General features: G+C 38.3%; 1 protein-coding gene and 1 long non-coding RNA gene across 10 annotated transcripts in view; one reads left to right on the top strand and one right to left on the bottom strand.

Moving 5' to 3' along the window:
• The window catches only part of LOC121092019, a 35,422-nt gene that overhangs the window by 10,804 nt on the left and 7,898 nt on the right, over window positions 1-16,720 (bottom strand). For 2 of the 4 annotated variants that reach the window (XR_005829151.1, XR_005829152.1), the window contains exon 1: window positions 245-1,937. This is a non-coding gene — a long non-coding RNA (uncharacterized LOC121092019). Of the gene's footprint in view, window positions 1-244; window positions 1,938-12,407; window positions 12,490-16,720 lie in introns of those variants that run through there. The other 2 variants (XR_005829153.1, XR_005829154.1) reach the window with 2 other exon arrangements.
• The window catches only part of HIF1A (hypoxia inducible factor 1 subunit alpha), a 36,006-nt gene that overhangs the window by 12,840 nt on the left and 6,446 nt on the right, over window positions 1-16,720 (top strand). For 4 of the 6 annotated variants that reach the window (XM_040602419.1, XM_040602418.1, XM_040602421.1 and 1 more), the window contains exons 2-14: window positions 2,523-2,713; window positions 3,660-3,805; window positions 3,910-3,994; window positions 6,713-6,825; window positions 7,924-8,126; window positions 9,569-9,675; window positions 9,846-9,993; window positions 10,863-11,083; window positions 11,269-11,549; window positions 12,080-12,202; window positions 12,424-12,818; window positions 13,682-13,790; window positions 16,556-16,682. In XM_040602419.1, coding sequence (XP_040458353.1) covers window positions 2,523-2,713; window positions 3,660-3,805; window positions 3,910-3,994; window positions 6,713-6,825; window positions 7,924-8,126; window positions 9,569-9,675; window positions 9,846-9,993; window positions 10,863-11,083; window positions 11,269-11,549; window positions 12,080-12,202; window positions 12,424-12,818; window positions 13,682-13,790; window positions 16,556-16,682 — 2,249 coding nt within the window. Of the gene's footprint in view, window positions 1-1,942; window positions 2,050-2,098; window positions 2,248-2,522; window positions 2,714-3,659; window positions 3,806-3,909; window positions 3,995-6,712; window positions 6,826-7,923; window positions 8,127-9,568; window positions 9,676-9,845; window positions 9,994-10,862; window positions 11,084-11,268; window positions 11,550-12,079; window positions 12,203-12,423; window positions 12,819-13,681; window positions 13,791-16,555; window positions 16,683-16,720 lie in introns of those variants that run through there. The other 2 variants (XM_040602422.1, XM_040602420.1) reach the window with 2 other exon arrangements.

The raw sequence follows: 16,720 nt of genomic DNA, 5'->3' as shown, positions 1-16,720 counted from the left end.
GCGTGGCATTATTGCCAAAGCATGGGGTTTTTAACTTAAAAGTGCCTGCAGTTGAAAAGGAAGCCGTGACAAAACTGCAGGCATCTAAGCAGATGGAAACCAACTCCCTCCAGAAATTCTCTTCTGAGTGTCTATTGTAGCACAAACTTTCTGCAGAGGAAGGGATCGTGAATAAGTAGCTAATAAAGAAAAATCAGAGGTATAAAGGTGAATCTGTCTAAGGCAGCATAATGACTTCTGTTACCTTTGTCAGTGAAATCTGCAGTCCAAGCAAGAGGGCAAAGAGAATCCAGAAGTTTATTTCCACCCTTAGTTTTCCACCAAGATAAAAGGTACATTAGGCCTGTCTTTAGTAAGAAATGTTTAATCAATCAGGTTACGTAGCTGAAATATTTTTTCAGTATTGTTAAAGGTCAGACTTCTTGTAATGGCTGTTTCAGGATATACCTGTATGTCAGGAGGCTCAAGCTTCTCAGACCAAGATATCCACGACTAGAGCAGGAACATCTGTTATCACAGGGAAACTGAATGTGAAGAAATCTGCAAGATGGGGAAATATTATCAGATATCATAGACTACCCTTCTGGGGAATCTCGGGTTATATTCATGGAAACTGATAGAACCATTGTATGTCTGGAGTTTTTTACAGTTGTAATACCCATAGTCCTCCAAAGATCTCTGACTATTATGTTGATCTAGTGATGCTTCTCATTACACAGGAATAGTATTACTGTGATCTAGTAGCCTGATTTTGCCACCAAAGGAGAAAACACAATCCTATTCTTAGCTCTTATAAAACTTATGATTCTGAAAATCAAGTTTCTGGCGCTTCCTTCTGCTGGCAGCAGCAGGGGGTAGGAGGAGAGGAGGTCGGGGATGGAGGCATACAGTTTTACGATGGGAAAAAATGAAGGTAATTGCAGAAGAGGTTCTGATGGCTTCCTTTGTCTTCATCACAGCTTATTAAACTGCTTTCATGTTTCAAGGCAATCAATCGTGCTTCCAACGTCGTCAGTCTTAATGGTATAGTTGCTTGCCTGTTTCTGCACAAACTAGGCAGGTTTTTGGCTGTTGTGGGTGGCACATCAGGTAAAGGACTGAAAATGTGTTCTTTTGGATATGTATTCTTCTGCTTACATTAAAATCTGGTTCATTATTTCCCAGGCAGTATCAGCTCGTGGATTGCTTTCCTCTATCATTTGTGGTACCTCTCACAAGATGTGTGCTAATTAAAAAGTGCTTTTGCACAGATCTGCAGCCTTAGCAACGTGAATTTGGCAGTGGTAGTATGTGACTTAAGTCTAGTGAAATTTGAAAAAAGTAATTCCATCACTGTTGGTCGTAAATAGGTGGTTTATTTTCTGTCTTCTTTCAACTAGTGATGTTTAGTTTCTTTCCGATAACACTAAAAGGCATGCAACTTTCAATTATAAGAGCAGCGTTTACAGGCATATGTTAATCTTGCAAATTACATGAAAGTTGGTGAAAAAAGGGTATCCTACAGATTAATGCAACTGACTTGTATCTTGGGTATATGCAAAATGAAGATAGTGTGCCTTCAGAAGATGTAAATGTGTCAAGAAAAATGGACCGTAATGCTATATGCTTTTGTACCATCCATTCAAAAATAAAAGCACATCTAACTACGGTGGCATAATTTCCTCAGGGACCACAGCAGCATTGAGTTCTTGCTCAAATGTAAGAAAAATTTGGAGTTCCCATCTCAAAACGCTTAGTTCAAAACTCACGTGACAGATGCGTGAGAAAAACGTGAACTGGTATGGGTACTGGGAAAAGGGAGAATTGATCAGTGTTACCAACTGACGGGGAGAGTCTCGGTTGTTTCTGTGCTTGCTCTTGTTGGGCTGTCCGTTACTTCATGTGTCCTGGGGGAGGCGAGTCTAACTGAGGCACAGTGGAAGGAGAATGAGGCAACTGCTTAACAGCTGGAGCTTTCCAGAATAGGGGAGACTATGGAAAAGGCTATACTGGAGAAAGAGAGCTGGGAAAAGGACTTCTTGGATCACTTGAAAAGCAGGACACCTCATGGTAAATCAGTATCCTTGCTTACTGACCCGTTAGGTGGGCTTTGTAAGGATGATAAAAAGGGAAGAACTTGGAGAGTGTAGACAGTGCTACTGGAGCATTGAGCTGGAAATAACTTAGACTGTAGTATTTTGAGTGGACTTAAGGGGTTAGGAAAGAAGAAGGAAACAGAATTTGGAGGCTAGAGAGGGAGCCGTCAAGGTATGAGATAAGCACTTCAGGAATGGTTCTGAGTACATAGCTGACTGCTTGGAGAACTGGTCTTGTTGAAAGACTTTGTGGGTTTGAACTTAGTTCTGGCAGAGCACAACTGCAGCAGGACTCTAAACGCAGAATTACAGTTACACTTCTAAACCAAGATTTTAAATTATTAAACTTTGATATCTGGTTTATCAGCTACTGGGCAGCTTAGTTGCAAATTTAACTTGCACAGAGAACTCTGTTTCCTGTATTAACCCCAAGCTTTGTTTATATAGGATTAGCTCAGAACGCAGAAAAGAGAAGTCAAGAGATGCAGCCCGGTGCCGAAGGAGCAAGGAGTCGGAAGTATTCTACGAGCTTGCTCATCAGCTGCCCTTGCCCCACACTGTAAGCGCACACCTGGACAAGGCATCCATCATGAGGCTGACCATCAGCTACTTGCGCATGAGGAAGCTGCTCGATGCTGGTAAGTGAGTAATGTAGCAGGATCTGGGAAAGGGGCTGGAGGTATATTAAGAAAGAAGCTATTTGTAAAACCTATCAGTATAAATAAATACATTAATAGCTGCATCCTTTCTATGGAAAGGTGGAAGACTTTACAGTAGAAATAGGCTTTTGGTGATGGCACGGGAAAAAATGGCCACTGTTCAACAGACTTTGTTTTTCCCTTTCTATTCTGGCAATCCTAGTTGGGTCATCACAGCTCTAGTGCCATTTTCAGTCTATTTAACCCTTTTCCCAAAGTTAATTTCTTCTGTTTAACCTTCTTTTCCCCCTAGAGTTGTTTGTTCCAACTGTGCTTTACTAAACCTTACGTGGTTGATGCAAGGCTGGCTTAGCTAACTGTAGCGGTTTCTCCTTAATATAAGCTGCAAGGAAATTTTTTGTAATTTTTATTCTGCTGAAGGTGAAGTTAGCTGAGACTGTATCTATCTCTGCAGTTAAATCTACCCAGAAACTACAGGATTATCTGAGTTAGCTTATGAACCAGTATCTGTGTAGCATGCCACAGCTGCTGTACTGGTTATTTGTACTCATGCATGCCTGCCTGTACCGTATGGAGGGGTAACTTTGGTAACTGTACTCTGAAATGCCTCATAGAAAGCCCCTGAGAAAAGTTTGCAATGTCTTCTTGAGATAAATGGTAATATTTTTGCCTTTTTCTTTAAGGTGGAAGGTGTATTGGTTTATGCATAAAAGCACAGAGAGTTAACCTCACTCTTAACTTTCTGTGATTTGTGATACCATTACTAGAGCTTGAAGGATTTAATTGATCACTTAGATAAGTGAATTATACTGGTTTTGACAGTCCTGCAAGATTGACTCCTTGCAGACTGGTGCCAGCAGTCATTCCTGATGGGAAGTGAAGAATAGCACTTTTTACTTAAACAAAAATGTGTGGCTGCTTCTAGGTGAGCTGGAGACAGAAGCCAAAATGGAGAAGGAACTGAACTGTTTCTATTTGAAAGCTCTTGATGGATTTGTCATGGTTCTGTCTGAAGATGGGGACATGATTTACATGTCTGAAAACGTGAACAAGTGTATGGGACTCACTCAGGTGAAATACTGACGTTTCCTAAGACTGTTTCCAACCTGTAAATTTGTTACATTTTTGTATGTAAAGTTAGACACCTGTGTACCTTTTATTTTTTTTTTTTACAGTTTGAGTTGACAGGGCACAGTGTATTTGATTTCACTCATCCATGTGACCATGAAGAGCTGAGAGAAATGCTTACACACAGAAATGGTAAGAAAGAAAAAATCTATTTCATTTACTTAAAGATAGTTCCTGGTAGCATTAGTACAGTTGGATATCTGCTAGAGAAAGGTGTGGAGGGAACAAATAGTGTGTTTTGCTGCTTAAATCTCAAAATAAACCTTGTTCAGAGATAGTAACAGAAAAACCAAAATGTTTTGGCAATATCCTAACTGTAGGAGAGATGAGGCTTCACCAGTACTCTTTAATCTAAAACAAAATTAATGACTAAAACGGAGTTATTGAGGATTGAAAGAATTAATGTGCCTACAGGGATAAAATTAGAGGTAGGTTGAATGAGAATTATCTTAAGCAATTGCTGTAGAAGGGTATGGAGAAGTTAAAATTGGTGCATTAGTCTTGGTCTGAGCTTGCCTTCACAGGACAACTTAAAAGAAAATGCTTTCTTCCGGAAATCTGTGGATACTATATTTGGGACACAAAAAACCTGATCAGGGAGTACTTCGACAGCCCCCAAAAGGGCTTTGGGATTGATGCTTCTCTGCACCTTTTAATTGGTGCGTGAAATTGGTATCTTTTCACAGATTTCTGACTCTTCTCCATCTGAGGGAGTGGAACACTGTGTTCACATGTTCTGTATGCTTTTCAATTTAACAAATGCCCATGAATTACTGCTTTTATGTCTTCTAAAGGTTTGGTAATGACTATAAAGACTTGGCAGCCTGCATGCCTCCAAATAAATCTGCTTTTCTCGGTTGTTAAAGTCTAAAATCCGACCTTTCTAATTCCTGTTTCATCAAACAAGGGTTATATGGACTCTGAATCTAGATAGTGATGAATTACCAAGCCCGACCTCTGCTTTCATGTAGCACTGTAAATCAGACATCTTTTCTGTTGGCTTTCTATTTAATTCAGTGGAAGACACCTGATAAGATAGCATAGCATTAAGGGGCCCCAACTTTGATTTTGTAAGCATTTTCTAAACTTGTCTGCCCATAGTATTGAAGTAAGTCTAATAAGGCTAGATTAGACTTCCCGCCTCCCTCCACCTTTGGAATATAGTAATGCATCTGGGGGTTGGGCTGGGCTTGGGGAAACAACTTCACAAAAGCAGTGTAAAACAACTGGTCTTGTTGCAAAAACTTATTCTTAAAAATGGCCTATTTCTAAGTTTCCTGCAGACCACCTCTAGCTTGTCGAGATTGACTAGACTGGAATAAGATGTCTGGAAAGCATTATTACAAAATCTGTTTTGCAAATGAAGTTGGCAGACAAAAAGTCTAAATTACAGTAATAATGGTACATTTTTATATTTATTAGTATTCCCAGGTTGCATTCTACTGCAGCTCTTGCTTAAGTGGAATTATTTTGGTTTTGGATTGAGTATTAAATACTCCCCTTTGGGACTGTATGGGTGCAAATGAATATAACTGTGGCAGAAAAACTGAACTGCATTCTGATTTTATGAAGTTGCTTTTTAATCTTTCAAAGCTGGTGATTTAAAAAATAGTCCAGTGCTCAATCAAGACTTGAGAAAGTTGCTTCATCTTTTACAGTTGATTCTCAAAGTAGAGCCTTAAGCATCGGGACTTGATAATAATGATGCTGTGTGATCTCCAACTATAAATTTCTAGATTGGTTTAACTCTTTCAAAAGCATACTGAATTAAATAAGTTTTGGCCACTTCTCTGAACTCTGCTGTATTTTTATTAGTTTTTTTCCCCCTCCTTTACTGAGGATATTTTGATGTGGCATAAAGTAGGCTTGTCCCCATTAGTCTTTGCCTCTACTAGAAGCTATACACGATGTAGCATGGGGCTTTTAATATTTTTTCGAATTAATTTTGTCAAGCTAGTAGCTGCAGTACAAGCCACAATGCAGAATTTCATAGCTACTATTGTCTGTGGAGAAGGAGAGCAAATTATTATATAAACTTGTATCAGAAGTAAGCTTTCATGTTGTAAACTTCCACCCCCCACCATGATTTGGTCCTCACTCTTTGGCATGTCTTGGCAAACTCACTCTTCTGCTGCTCTTTATCCGAAGTGTTTTATTTCCTTCTTCCATGCACAGCGAGCTGCTTGCAGCTTTCTTGATAGGATCAGTTTGCATTTTCTTTGCCCAGAATAGCCTAGCTAGTAATTGACTCTGAAAGGTTCTGCCCTGTAAAGGCAAAAACTGAACTTAAGGCCTGCTGTTAGCAAGTAGGGCCAAAAAATGAGTGCTACTAATATTAATTTGCATTAGGATTTCTTGACTGCCCCCCTGCCAAGAATAGAGAATGCTAATAATGTGTTTAAAAACTTGGTCCCTGTTTACACTGAGTATAAATCACTGGAGATATTCGGATGCATGTAACCAGCAGAGTTGTTAATTTTGAACTGAAAAACTTAAAATACCGTAGTCCTAAAGACCTACAGGCCAAAACTTACTTGATTTGAACCTCCCTACAGAGAGTTACCGATGCCTTTCAATGCAGACCAACTCAACAGTACTTTCATTCTGCACATTCTTATGATACAGATCTTAAAACATTGAAACTTCAGGTTTTTGTTTACCTCACAGTAGAATTAGTCCTGAGAAGTGTTACCGGAAGTGGTGTTAGGTTGATCAATCTTTTTAATTTTTTAGGATCTTTCCCTAGTCTTAGAGTTCCATAACTTGTTGGTTGGTTTGTTGGGGGTTTTTTATACCTTTGGAAGATGATCCAAGAGCTTAAGAATTGTTTACTATTTGCTTTTTTGTTAGGTCCCGTGAAAAAGGGCAAAGAGCAAAACACAGAGCGCAGCTTTTTTCTCAGAATGAAGTGTACACTGACTAGCAGGGGAAGAACAGTGAATATAAAGTCTGCTACGTGGAAGGTAACTAATGCAAAGGAATGTTTACGTAGTTTGGCAGCTTCCTCTTCAGATGTCCTAACACTCTATTTCAACATTTTTACTTAGTGAAACTCAAGCTCATTACACAAAGTGCTTAACTAATTTAATGATTGTGTTTCAATGTGCTGAATTTTAATGCTGAATATGTCACAGAGGTAACTGAAACAATGTTGTAAAATTAGTTTTTTCAAAACTCTTTGAATGAATTCTCCTTTTTAAATTAGAGGTAATTTACTTACTAGAAATTATAATTACTAAATATATTTGCATAAAGCCTTCTCTGAGAAAAAAATATTTGACCCCACTTATGCTGATACCTAATTTCTTTTGATTTGACACTGTGAATGTGACGGTTGAGGTCTCTCTGAAGGACTTCAATACCATTCTTTCTGAAGCTGCTGGCTATCCCTTTTGTAACAGTTGGAACAAAAAGAGCCCAGCCTAATAACTTTCTGCAGTGAATGCATTTTCTCCTCTGGACAAAAAGTAACCTTTTACTGTATCGAGTGGCATTGTGGTTCACAATTCTCTTTTATAACTTAAATTTAGTTATTCTGGATCAAACAACTTCTTTGCTGCTGTCTGTGAACAATTTCTACTTCAGAATTGTTAAAAAACAAAACACAAAATATTAAATTTCGTTGTCTCTTGAAGAATATATTTGATCTCTAACACCACGTCTGCAGAAGAGCCAAAATGGAGGTTGCTACTATTACCGTAACATTTAAATAGTAAGATGCCTTTTGCTGAGGCAATTGCTTCTCAGTGTCATCATTAAGGTAACTTTTCCAAAGAAGAACAGTTCACAGAATTGCAGAAATGTCTAGCGTTGCTTCAGCCAGCACCCAAGAGGAAAGGGTTGGCAGCCCGTGTACTTGTCGCAGTCTGTGTAGCATGGGGAGGAGAACTGCTGCTCTCCTTTAGCCAGCACCTGAAAGCGCTGCTGCGTTCTGGTGTTGCTGGCAGGTCGAGGGGAGGGGAGGGGAAGGACTTCGCGCTGGGTGCGCTAACGGAAGCACAATTGTGTGTTGTCCGACAGGCAAGAACTTAATCTCTTTCTAAAGTATAACTTTCCCATAGGTACTCCACTGCACTGGACACATTCGTGTATATGACACATGTGGTAATCAAACTCACTGTGGCTACAAAAAGCCTCCCATGACGTGTCTGGTGTTGATCTGTGAACCTATTCCTCATCCATCAAACATTGAGGTCCCCTTGGACAGTAAAACGTTCCTCAGTCGTCACAGCCTTGACATGAAATTTTCCTATTGTGATGAAAGGTAATACATATTTTGTACTTGAAAAATTTGAAGGAATTGCAGGGTTGGTGCATGTTGGCTGATGTTGGCCTTGCACGTTTATGTAGTCTAACTTGTTAACTTGATTCATCTGCGCAATGGAACCATCGGTGGGATGCTTTGGCTTTTACTAACCGATAAGGATGTCTTATTTGAAAGCCAGATTTTTAAATCTGAAGGAGAGTGCAGCGTTATTGCTTTGGAATAAATCCTTTGCCTGCAGTTAACTGCCTGTGCAAACTGGTCTTTAGTGTAGTGGCAGTGATTAAATCGAAATGAGAAGATTCTTCTGGACACTGAAAAAACAGGAAGGATTTAAGGATTGTCAAAGATGGTGATGCATTTTGGTGACTGAAAAGAGTGTTTGTGTAACGCTTGTCAGATGCGTTTCATTGCTACCGCTTCCCCCCTTTCCCTTCCTCAGGAGGTCAGTGCCTGCTTTCTCCAGTTCAGGGAAAAAAAAACCCAACAAAAAAACAAACAAAAAAACCCAAAAAAACAAAAATTTCAGCTGTACTTTTACTATGATCCATCTGCTGTTGAAAATTATGTTTTGGTACAAATCATGGATCGTAGTCAAACACATAAGACTGTTCTTACTATCCTCTGGAAACTTTGCTTGACAAATTTGAACAACAGAAGTGAAGGGAATCATTGGCCTGAGGGGTTTTTTTCATGGTTTCAGGGGGTTTTGTTTGTTTGGGTTTTTCATGTTTGTAATCTGGTATTATTTGTTACTGCCTGTTTCCTTTTATAACAAAACCAAACTCCTAACTAGTTGCTGCAGTTAAATGCAACGAGATGTTTGTGCAGTTTATTTCCTGTCCTCTGCTGTAACTACCATTCTGGGACTGATGGTGTCACAGAAAAGGTACTTATTTGGTCACATTCTGCATGTAGAATAGGGCAAAATGAATGTGTTCCCCTGGTTAGCAATGCCCTCTAGGGGCTGAAGGAAAGAGTCTTCTTTAAAAGCTGGCCGTGGTTGAGTGGGAAGAATAAATCCCAACTCCTAATTTCTCTTAGTTGCAGATTTAAAACTGTTGAAGCATGTCTTTTATTTTATTAAATTCTCATATTTGTGTAAGCTGGATATACAAGTCCATAAGTCGCCGGTCTACCTTTCAGAAAAAAAGAAAAAAAGTCTAGAAAGCAGGTATTTACTTAATCCTGTCTAGCATAGGACATGATTTATAAAGTATTCAGTGAGAAATAAAATCCTATGCCTGCTGAAATTTCTCTTAAAAAAAATCATTAAAAATGGCAATTTATTTCAAAATGAAAACTCCCAGTAAACCAAAATTGCTGCTAATGTGTATGGAAGTTAGGATTTTTTCTAGATATGCAAGCATCCAACTGCTCTGTCATTTGTGCTAGCCCATGTCTGGCTTTTACTTAGCAATTTTTTTTTACTTGTTTTAAAGAATTACAGAGTTGATGGGGTATGAGCCAGAAGAACTCCTGGGTCGCTCAATCTATGAGTACTATCATGCGCTGGATTCTGATCATCTGACCAAAACACATCATGATAGTAAGTAAAAAGATGTATTTAAAGCTCTCCAACTACACGAGATGAAATACAGCAGCAGAAGAATGAGGGCCGCCTTCTAATTGCAGACATGAATCTGCAGTGAATACTCACCTGAAATGGTTTATGATTTTTCTGCCTGTAATTAAAGCTGGTATCCTTTCTGCTTTCAGTGTTCACAAAAGGGCAGGTGACAACAGGACAGTACAGAATGCTTGCTAAACAAGGTGGCTATGTCTGGGTTGAAACTCAAGCAACTGTCATATACAACACTAAGAATTCTCAGCCACAGTGCATAGTGTGTGTAAACTATGTGTTGAGGTAAGTTGAGTGGACATCGCTATTCTTTGTCATCATCTTTATTGAAAACAAAGTCAGGTTCTGATAGCACTGCATCTTTTTTCAACTTGCTGAGAATGTGATCCCCTGTTGAATATGTTACGATGTTACTATTTCCTACCGATGAAATTTTGCTTAGAATACTGCCAGTCCTGGGATTAGGAATTGTATTTGAAAACAAAACACTTTTTTGATCTAGTGATGTCAGTAGGAAGATCTCTGCAGGCAAATGAGCGTAGGGACAGTCTCTTTTGTAGTGTTGCAATGCAACCATTTGAGAATTTGCGTGCATTCTAGACAACTCCCTAATTTTGTCCACAGTCTGGAGCAGTTAATTTCACTAATAACTTTTAGTCATGGAGTGAGAGCAGCAGTAATGATGTCTTTCTTAGTCCCATTTATCTTTTTCTTCCTTAGAATTCCTGTTTTAATTGAAAGCTTCAAATGAAGGCAGACTTGTTGACTGATTTTTTGCAATTGTATAATAGTCCTAAACTAGTTTTTCAAAACTTTAGTGAATGTACCAGTATCAGTCTTACCAACATATTGCATGTTCGTTTAAAACCAAGGAAGTGTTTTAGGAAATATCTTTTTTTTCTCCTTAATTTCTCAGTGCTTTCATAAAAGCATGTTTATTTTTATTACTTTTTCTGATGGCCCACTTTGTCTATTACATTTGAGGGAAGAATGAGTAAAAAAAAAAAAAATCTTGAAAGCTCCTATTTTGTGGGGTGTGTGGTGGTTTTGGGGGGTTTCTTTGTTTTGTTTTTTTTCAACTTAACAAAATGTTCAAGCCTGAATTTATTCCTTTTAGTTGTTCTTTGACAGTCATCTTCCTTTCTGTCTGACAGTGGAATTGTTCAGAAGGACTTGATTTTTTCCCTTGGACAAACTGAGTGTATGCTGAAACCAGTGGAGTCTCCTGATATGAAAATGACCAAAATATTCAGCAAAGATGACCTGGATGATACTAACAGCCTATTTGAAAAACTTAAACAGGAACCAGATGCTTTAACTGTGCTGGCTCCAGCTGCTGGAGACACAATTATCTCTCTAGATTTCGGCAGTAATGGTGGGTGTGCGTTTAAATTGGAGAGCATGCTAATTAGTAAAGTTAGTATTTCACAGCAAATTTTGAAAAATAACCTCCCGGTATGACTTGCCTAGTGGTATTTCAGCTGCTGTTTAAATTTAATGAGGTCCATAGACACGCACACTATTGTTACTTAGGTTGATGGTTTCTTTTAATTTTTATAGAGTCTGATGAACAACAATGTGATGAAGTTCCTTTGTATAACGATGTAATGCTCCCCTCATCCAGTGAGAAATTGCAGAATATAAATATGGCAATGTCCCCACTACCTGCCTCTGAAACTACAAAGCCACTTCGTAGCAATGCTGATCCTGCACTCAATAGAGAAGTTGTATCAAAGCTGGAGCCAAACACGGAGCCACTCGAACTTTCTTTTACCATGCCTCAGGTGCAAGAACAACCAACCAGCCCTTCTGATGCAAGTACCAGCCAAAGTTCACCTGAGGTTAGTTTCGTAATTTGGATATGCTGTCATTAAAAACGTCTGTGCTGTTAGGTCTTGTGGAGCAAACCTGGTTAAGGATGCAGCCAAGACAAGAATTGAAAATTATTTCTATGCTGTGACTTAAGCTCGTGTCATGATCTGAGGAAAGAAAGATAGATTTTCATACTGAGAATTATCTTTTCATTAAAGTGAATCTTGCATACACATACAATGCCACCTGATAGAAATAAGAAGAGCTTGGGATTGGTCTTTCTAGAAAGAATGGTTCAGAGATAACTCCTCTAAATAGCAAATTAGTTGCAATAAATTACTGTAAAGACTACTTCCAGGTTCCAACTAATTGTGTGCTTCCCAAATGGGGTAAATTTGAATGTGTACTGATAATTGTGTGTTTCTTTCCCATTTTAATTTTGTGCAACTATAGCTTGGAATTAGTTTTTATATTAGAACATTTTTCAGAGAATCTGTAGATACAATGCAAAATGATGTAATAACAGAAACTTAAAACTGCACTCAAAATGTTTTCACAGCCCAGTAGTCCCAACGACTACTGCTTTGATGTGGATAATGATATGGCTAATGAATTCAAACTGGAATTAGTGGAGAAACTCTTTGCAATAGATACAGAAGCAAAAAATCCATTCTCTACTCAGGTAATGTACATTAACATTCTGTATCTCAAATACTTATTCTCAGCATGGTTCTCTTTCTCTTAGAATGTCTTCAGGAACTTCCTTCCTATTTTATATAATATTTTTATTAAAATAAATTGCAAAAAAGTATTGTAAGGATCTGGTAAAAGGAAGAGCCTTAATGAAGTCATAGCTGCGATATTCTTACATATTGATGTTTTTTTACCTCTTGTCTTTTCCAGGAAACTGATTTAGATTTGGAGATGTTGGCTCCTTACATCCCAATGGATGATGACTTCCAGTTGCGATCCTTTGATCAGCTATCTCCACTGGAAAGCAGTTCTTCTGGCTCTCAAAATGCAGCCACCATTACCATATTTCAGCAGACTCAGACACCATCAAGTACTGCTGATGAAATAAAACCAGTGACGGAGCATGTGGAAGATGTGAAGACACTAATTGTTCCTTCATCTCCCGCCCACGTAGTCAATGAAACGAGTAGTGCCCCAGCGTCACCGTACAGTGGGAACAGGAGTCGAACTGCATCTCCAATCAGAGCAGGAAAAGGAACATTGGATCAGACGGAAAAATCTTCTCCAGGAGCACCCAGTTTGCTAACAGTCACTCTAAATAAAAGGTATTTTAAAAGCAAATTTTAAGCCCTAGTATCTGATCAAGAAATAAGATATAATACACTTTTAAATACTGACAGCTGTTGTATGTTGTCTTTGGCATTCTACTTCAAAGTAGAAATTGATACATTTAAATTTGGACACTTGAAACAAGGGTGGGGTTTGGGGGTTTTTTTGGTTCTAGTAAGCTTCCCTAAAATTAATTGCACAGTAGCTTTTACAAAAACATCTTATGTAATAGGTAGCTACTGTATGCAAGCATTGTTCGTCATTTTGTTCTGCTGTTGTATCTGACATGCAGCCTTTTAAAAAGAATGCAGCAGGCAATTTACAAGTAGTTATACCCATACAGTATTTCTGATGCTTTTCTTGTCCACTTTGCTTTGACGTAAGAGGTGACTACAGTCTGTGTGCTACATTTATTGCTTTTAAAATGAGCCCTATTTCACGATGGACTGGACTGTGGGATGTGTAGTACATATGTATCATTATAGAAAATTCCACAAAGTCAAACATCAGACTTTTGGTACATAGAAGATTTATCGGTACACAGAAATCCTCAGAATAGACTTTTTATCACCCTTCCCTCCTTCCTGTTGAAAGTGAATTGCTGAACTTTTATGCGCTTTTTTTTTTTCCTGCAAAGACTTTAAAATTTTTGTTGTAACTCATTCTGAGCTTCATAGCAAGATTAAAAGCTGTCATTTGCTATGCTCATAGACAATGATTGTTGAAATGAGTACGTTATGAAAGAAAAGTAGTATAGTTCATAAATTCAGTTCTGTGATATTGTATATAAGTGTCCACAAAAGAAAAATGGGTTGAGGACAGTAGAAACTTCTTAACAGCCTGAATCAATTTTTCTTAGATCTACTGCAGTGGATGAAGAACTAAATCCAAAGATGCTAGCTTTGCATAATGCTCAGAGAAAACGAAAAATGGAACATGATGGTTCACTTTTTCAGGCAGTTGGAATTGTGAGTTTTGTTTTACCATTTTAAAATATTCACTTTTAACCTTGCAATTTCTGAAATGAGGCATCAGTGCAGACTCCTGAGTTTAGCTGTTGGTATGCAGTGCAATCTTGGGATCAGAGATAATTGTTGGACAGTGAAATTCCCACATATATGCAGATACTGACTCTAGTTCTCTCTTACTGTCAGCTGTTTCAAAAGTGTCCTGTATACCCAAGCACATTTCTTGATTAGATAGAAGATACTCTTCCGTGAACATACACGTTTTTCAGTAGAATGTGTACAAGTGTAGACATCACATTTAAGTTTGTAATTGCCATATTTATTTAACTTTTGAACTCAAACTCAATGTTCCTATTTGTAGATACTGGAGATTGTTCTTATTGCTTCTTTCTACGCTTTCATTTTTCCATCAAATCTGAGTTTCCTTTATCTGATCGGATAACAAGACTATCTCTGAACCATAAGGGAATAGAATTCATATAACCTAGCAAATGTATTACTACCGCTTCAATTTCACGCACGCTTTTATAGTATTAGTGTGTGTGACTGAGTAGCTCATCACCTGTCCTAGGCATTCAAAAGAAAATTCTTAAGCATTGTTAGATTTGTGTCACTTAATTGGGGCTATCCAGCTTGTTACTTTCTAGAAGGGTATTTTGTCTCCATAGTCTTTGTTTCTTACTGAGAGTTCTTAGTATTTTGAAACCTTGAGCTTTGCCATTACCTACTGTTACCTCTCTTCTTGCCTTCATTGTAAATTTCTACTTATCTTAAGTTTTGCACAGTTAATTCTTAGTTGCTTTACTGCAAAGTAGCCTTTGAGATTCTTTGTTTCTTTAGTGGTCCACCTCCTAGGTGTAGTCACCCATCATGTCTTACAGTGCAGGATTACTTTTCTTCTGAGCTATGAATTATTCCTGTATTAGCATTCTGGTTTGAGCATGAGAGAAATCACTATATGCTGTTTTTATTAGTGCTCTCTGGAAGAGCTGAGAGAGCTTTTATATGTCCACTTTTTCTGAGGCAAGCAGGCTATATTTAAAAAAAAAAAACACTACAAATAATTGTACTTATGCCATTGTTTTCATTTGCTAAATGCTTTCTTTGCACCTTCATGCATGTTGTTCTCTTGCTTCTGGTAGCTCTGTAAGAATTCACAGCTCCGTGAGACATTTTATTGCTTCCCCTTGCCTTTTTCTCATGCCTTGGTGTTACAGCTGTCATACAGTGTTGCTGATAATGCTCAAAATGGCATGGGATGACATCAAATACACAGAATGCAAGCAGGTCTGTATTGACTGCTGTCGTAGCCTTCAGGCTTCTATGCTTACTGGCTTTTTAATGCTTAAAGGTTCAAAATTCATCCTTTGTTAAACCTTTTTCTTTTTTCTTCTGTATCTGACAAAGACATTGCAAATATTTTGATGGTTCCTTCACAGTCAGAAGCTGGATTTTCCATGTACCTGCTTCTTACTGACATTATTTCAAGCAAGTGCTTTTGTTGTTTGGCTGCTTTTTCCACAATGGATTTCTGAGAGGATGAATTAGGCCTTGCACACACACAGAAGAAAAATGGAATTAAGTCCAGGCTTACAGTACATGGTATTCTGGGATTGTGCAAAAACTTGCCACAACTTCACTGTAAGGAAGTAGGATTTATTTTGCAAAGAGTGAAAATAAGTGAGGACTAAAGTAAAATACTACTTCAGGCTTCAAGAAAACAGGAGAATTAGAGAAGGGCAAGATGTGTTACAGTAATATTATGAAATAACGATCCAGATCATTACATTGAAAAAGATACAAGCTACACCTTTCTTAATATGAAGGGCTGTATTGCATTCACAGTGAAAAAAACCAAACCAAAACACCAGCAATGATGTAGGTGACTAACCTCCCTATGAAATGCAGCTTCTAGGTCCCAGTTGTTTAACTAAACTTTTATTACAGAGCTGTCCTTGGACTTGCATAGATGTTTTATAACCTGAAAACATATGTTCTTTTCTGTTTTAAGTGTTCAGGGTAATGGCAGCATTCTGAAATACTTTTTCCTCTTTTTGCAGCAGTCAGTACTACTAACAAGACAAAACTTTGCAGATTCAACTACTTCTGCTAGCAGACTTGATATTAAGATGGCGTTTTTTCCTTCTACCCTATCTGTTCCAGTAGCAGCTTCTTCTTACTTATCCTAATTATACGGAGCCCTTGAAAGCTTTCCCATCTCTGTATCTTCTGTGCTGCTGTCAAAACGATATGCTAAGGAGCCGTACCTGCAGTGGAATGGCTTAGGACTGCATTCCCCACAAGACTTGGGTCAGGTGGCTTGGTGGCAGTAACTGGAGTGCCAGCAGAATTTACATCTTAAACTTAGATAGAATCGACCTACCGAGGTTCCTGAATCTCCTGTCTACGTTATTAATTCCAGTGCAGAAAACTGTGAGAGATTTCAGTGAAAACCTGATGGCTTAGTCACCTAAGAGCAGTGGTAATTAAACGGGTGTGTATGTTGTACCTGCACATGCTAATCTTGAGTATGGTAACTAATGATAACCAGGATTATTTTCTGTAAGGGAAGTAAGGTCTTGAAATCTGATTCAGTTTTCTTTGGCCAGTGTACTTGGAAATGTATTTCTCCCCAAGTTCTGAACAAAGTCCACTTTAAATTGTAGTAGTGCCTACATTAGTGACAGAAACTAATTTGGAAGAGGGATGTGGAGGGCTAGAAAGATGCAGTATTCATTAAAGGAGATTATTTCATTTCTTTCTAGGGGTCTTTATTCCAGCAGACAGGTGACCGTGGGGGAAATGCATCACTGGCTTGGAAACGTGTAAAGGGATGCAAAACAAATGGTCATAACGGAGTGGAGCAAAAGACAATCATTCTACTATCAACTGGTTAGTATCCTCTTTTAATACATAGAGAGGGGTGGAGG

This window comes from Falco naumanni, chromosome 7, assembly GCF_017639655.2.
Source record: "Falco naumanni isolate bFalNau1 chromosome 7, bFalNau1.pat, whole genome shotgun sequence".
Classification (NCBI taxonomy): Eukaryota; Metazoa; Chordata; class Aves; order Falconiformes; family Falconidae; genus Falco; species Falco naumanni.
This window is presented reverse-complemented; position numbering and strand designations above follow the sequence as displayed.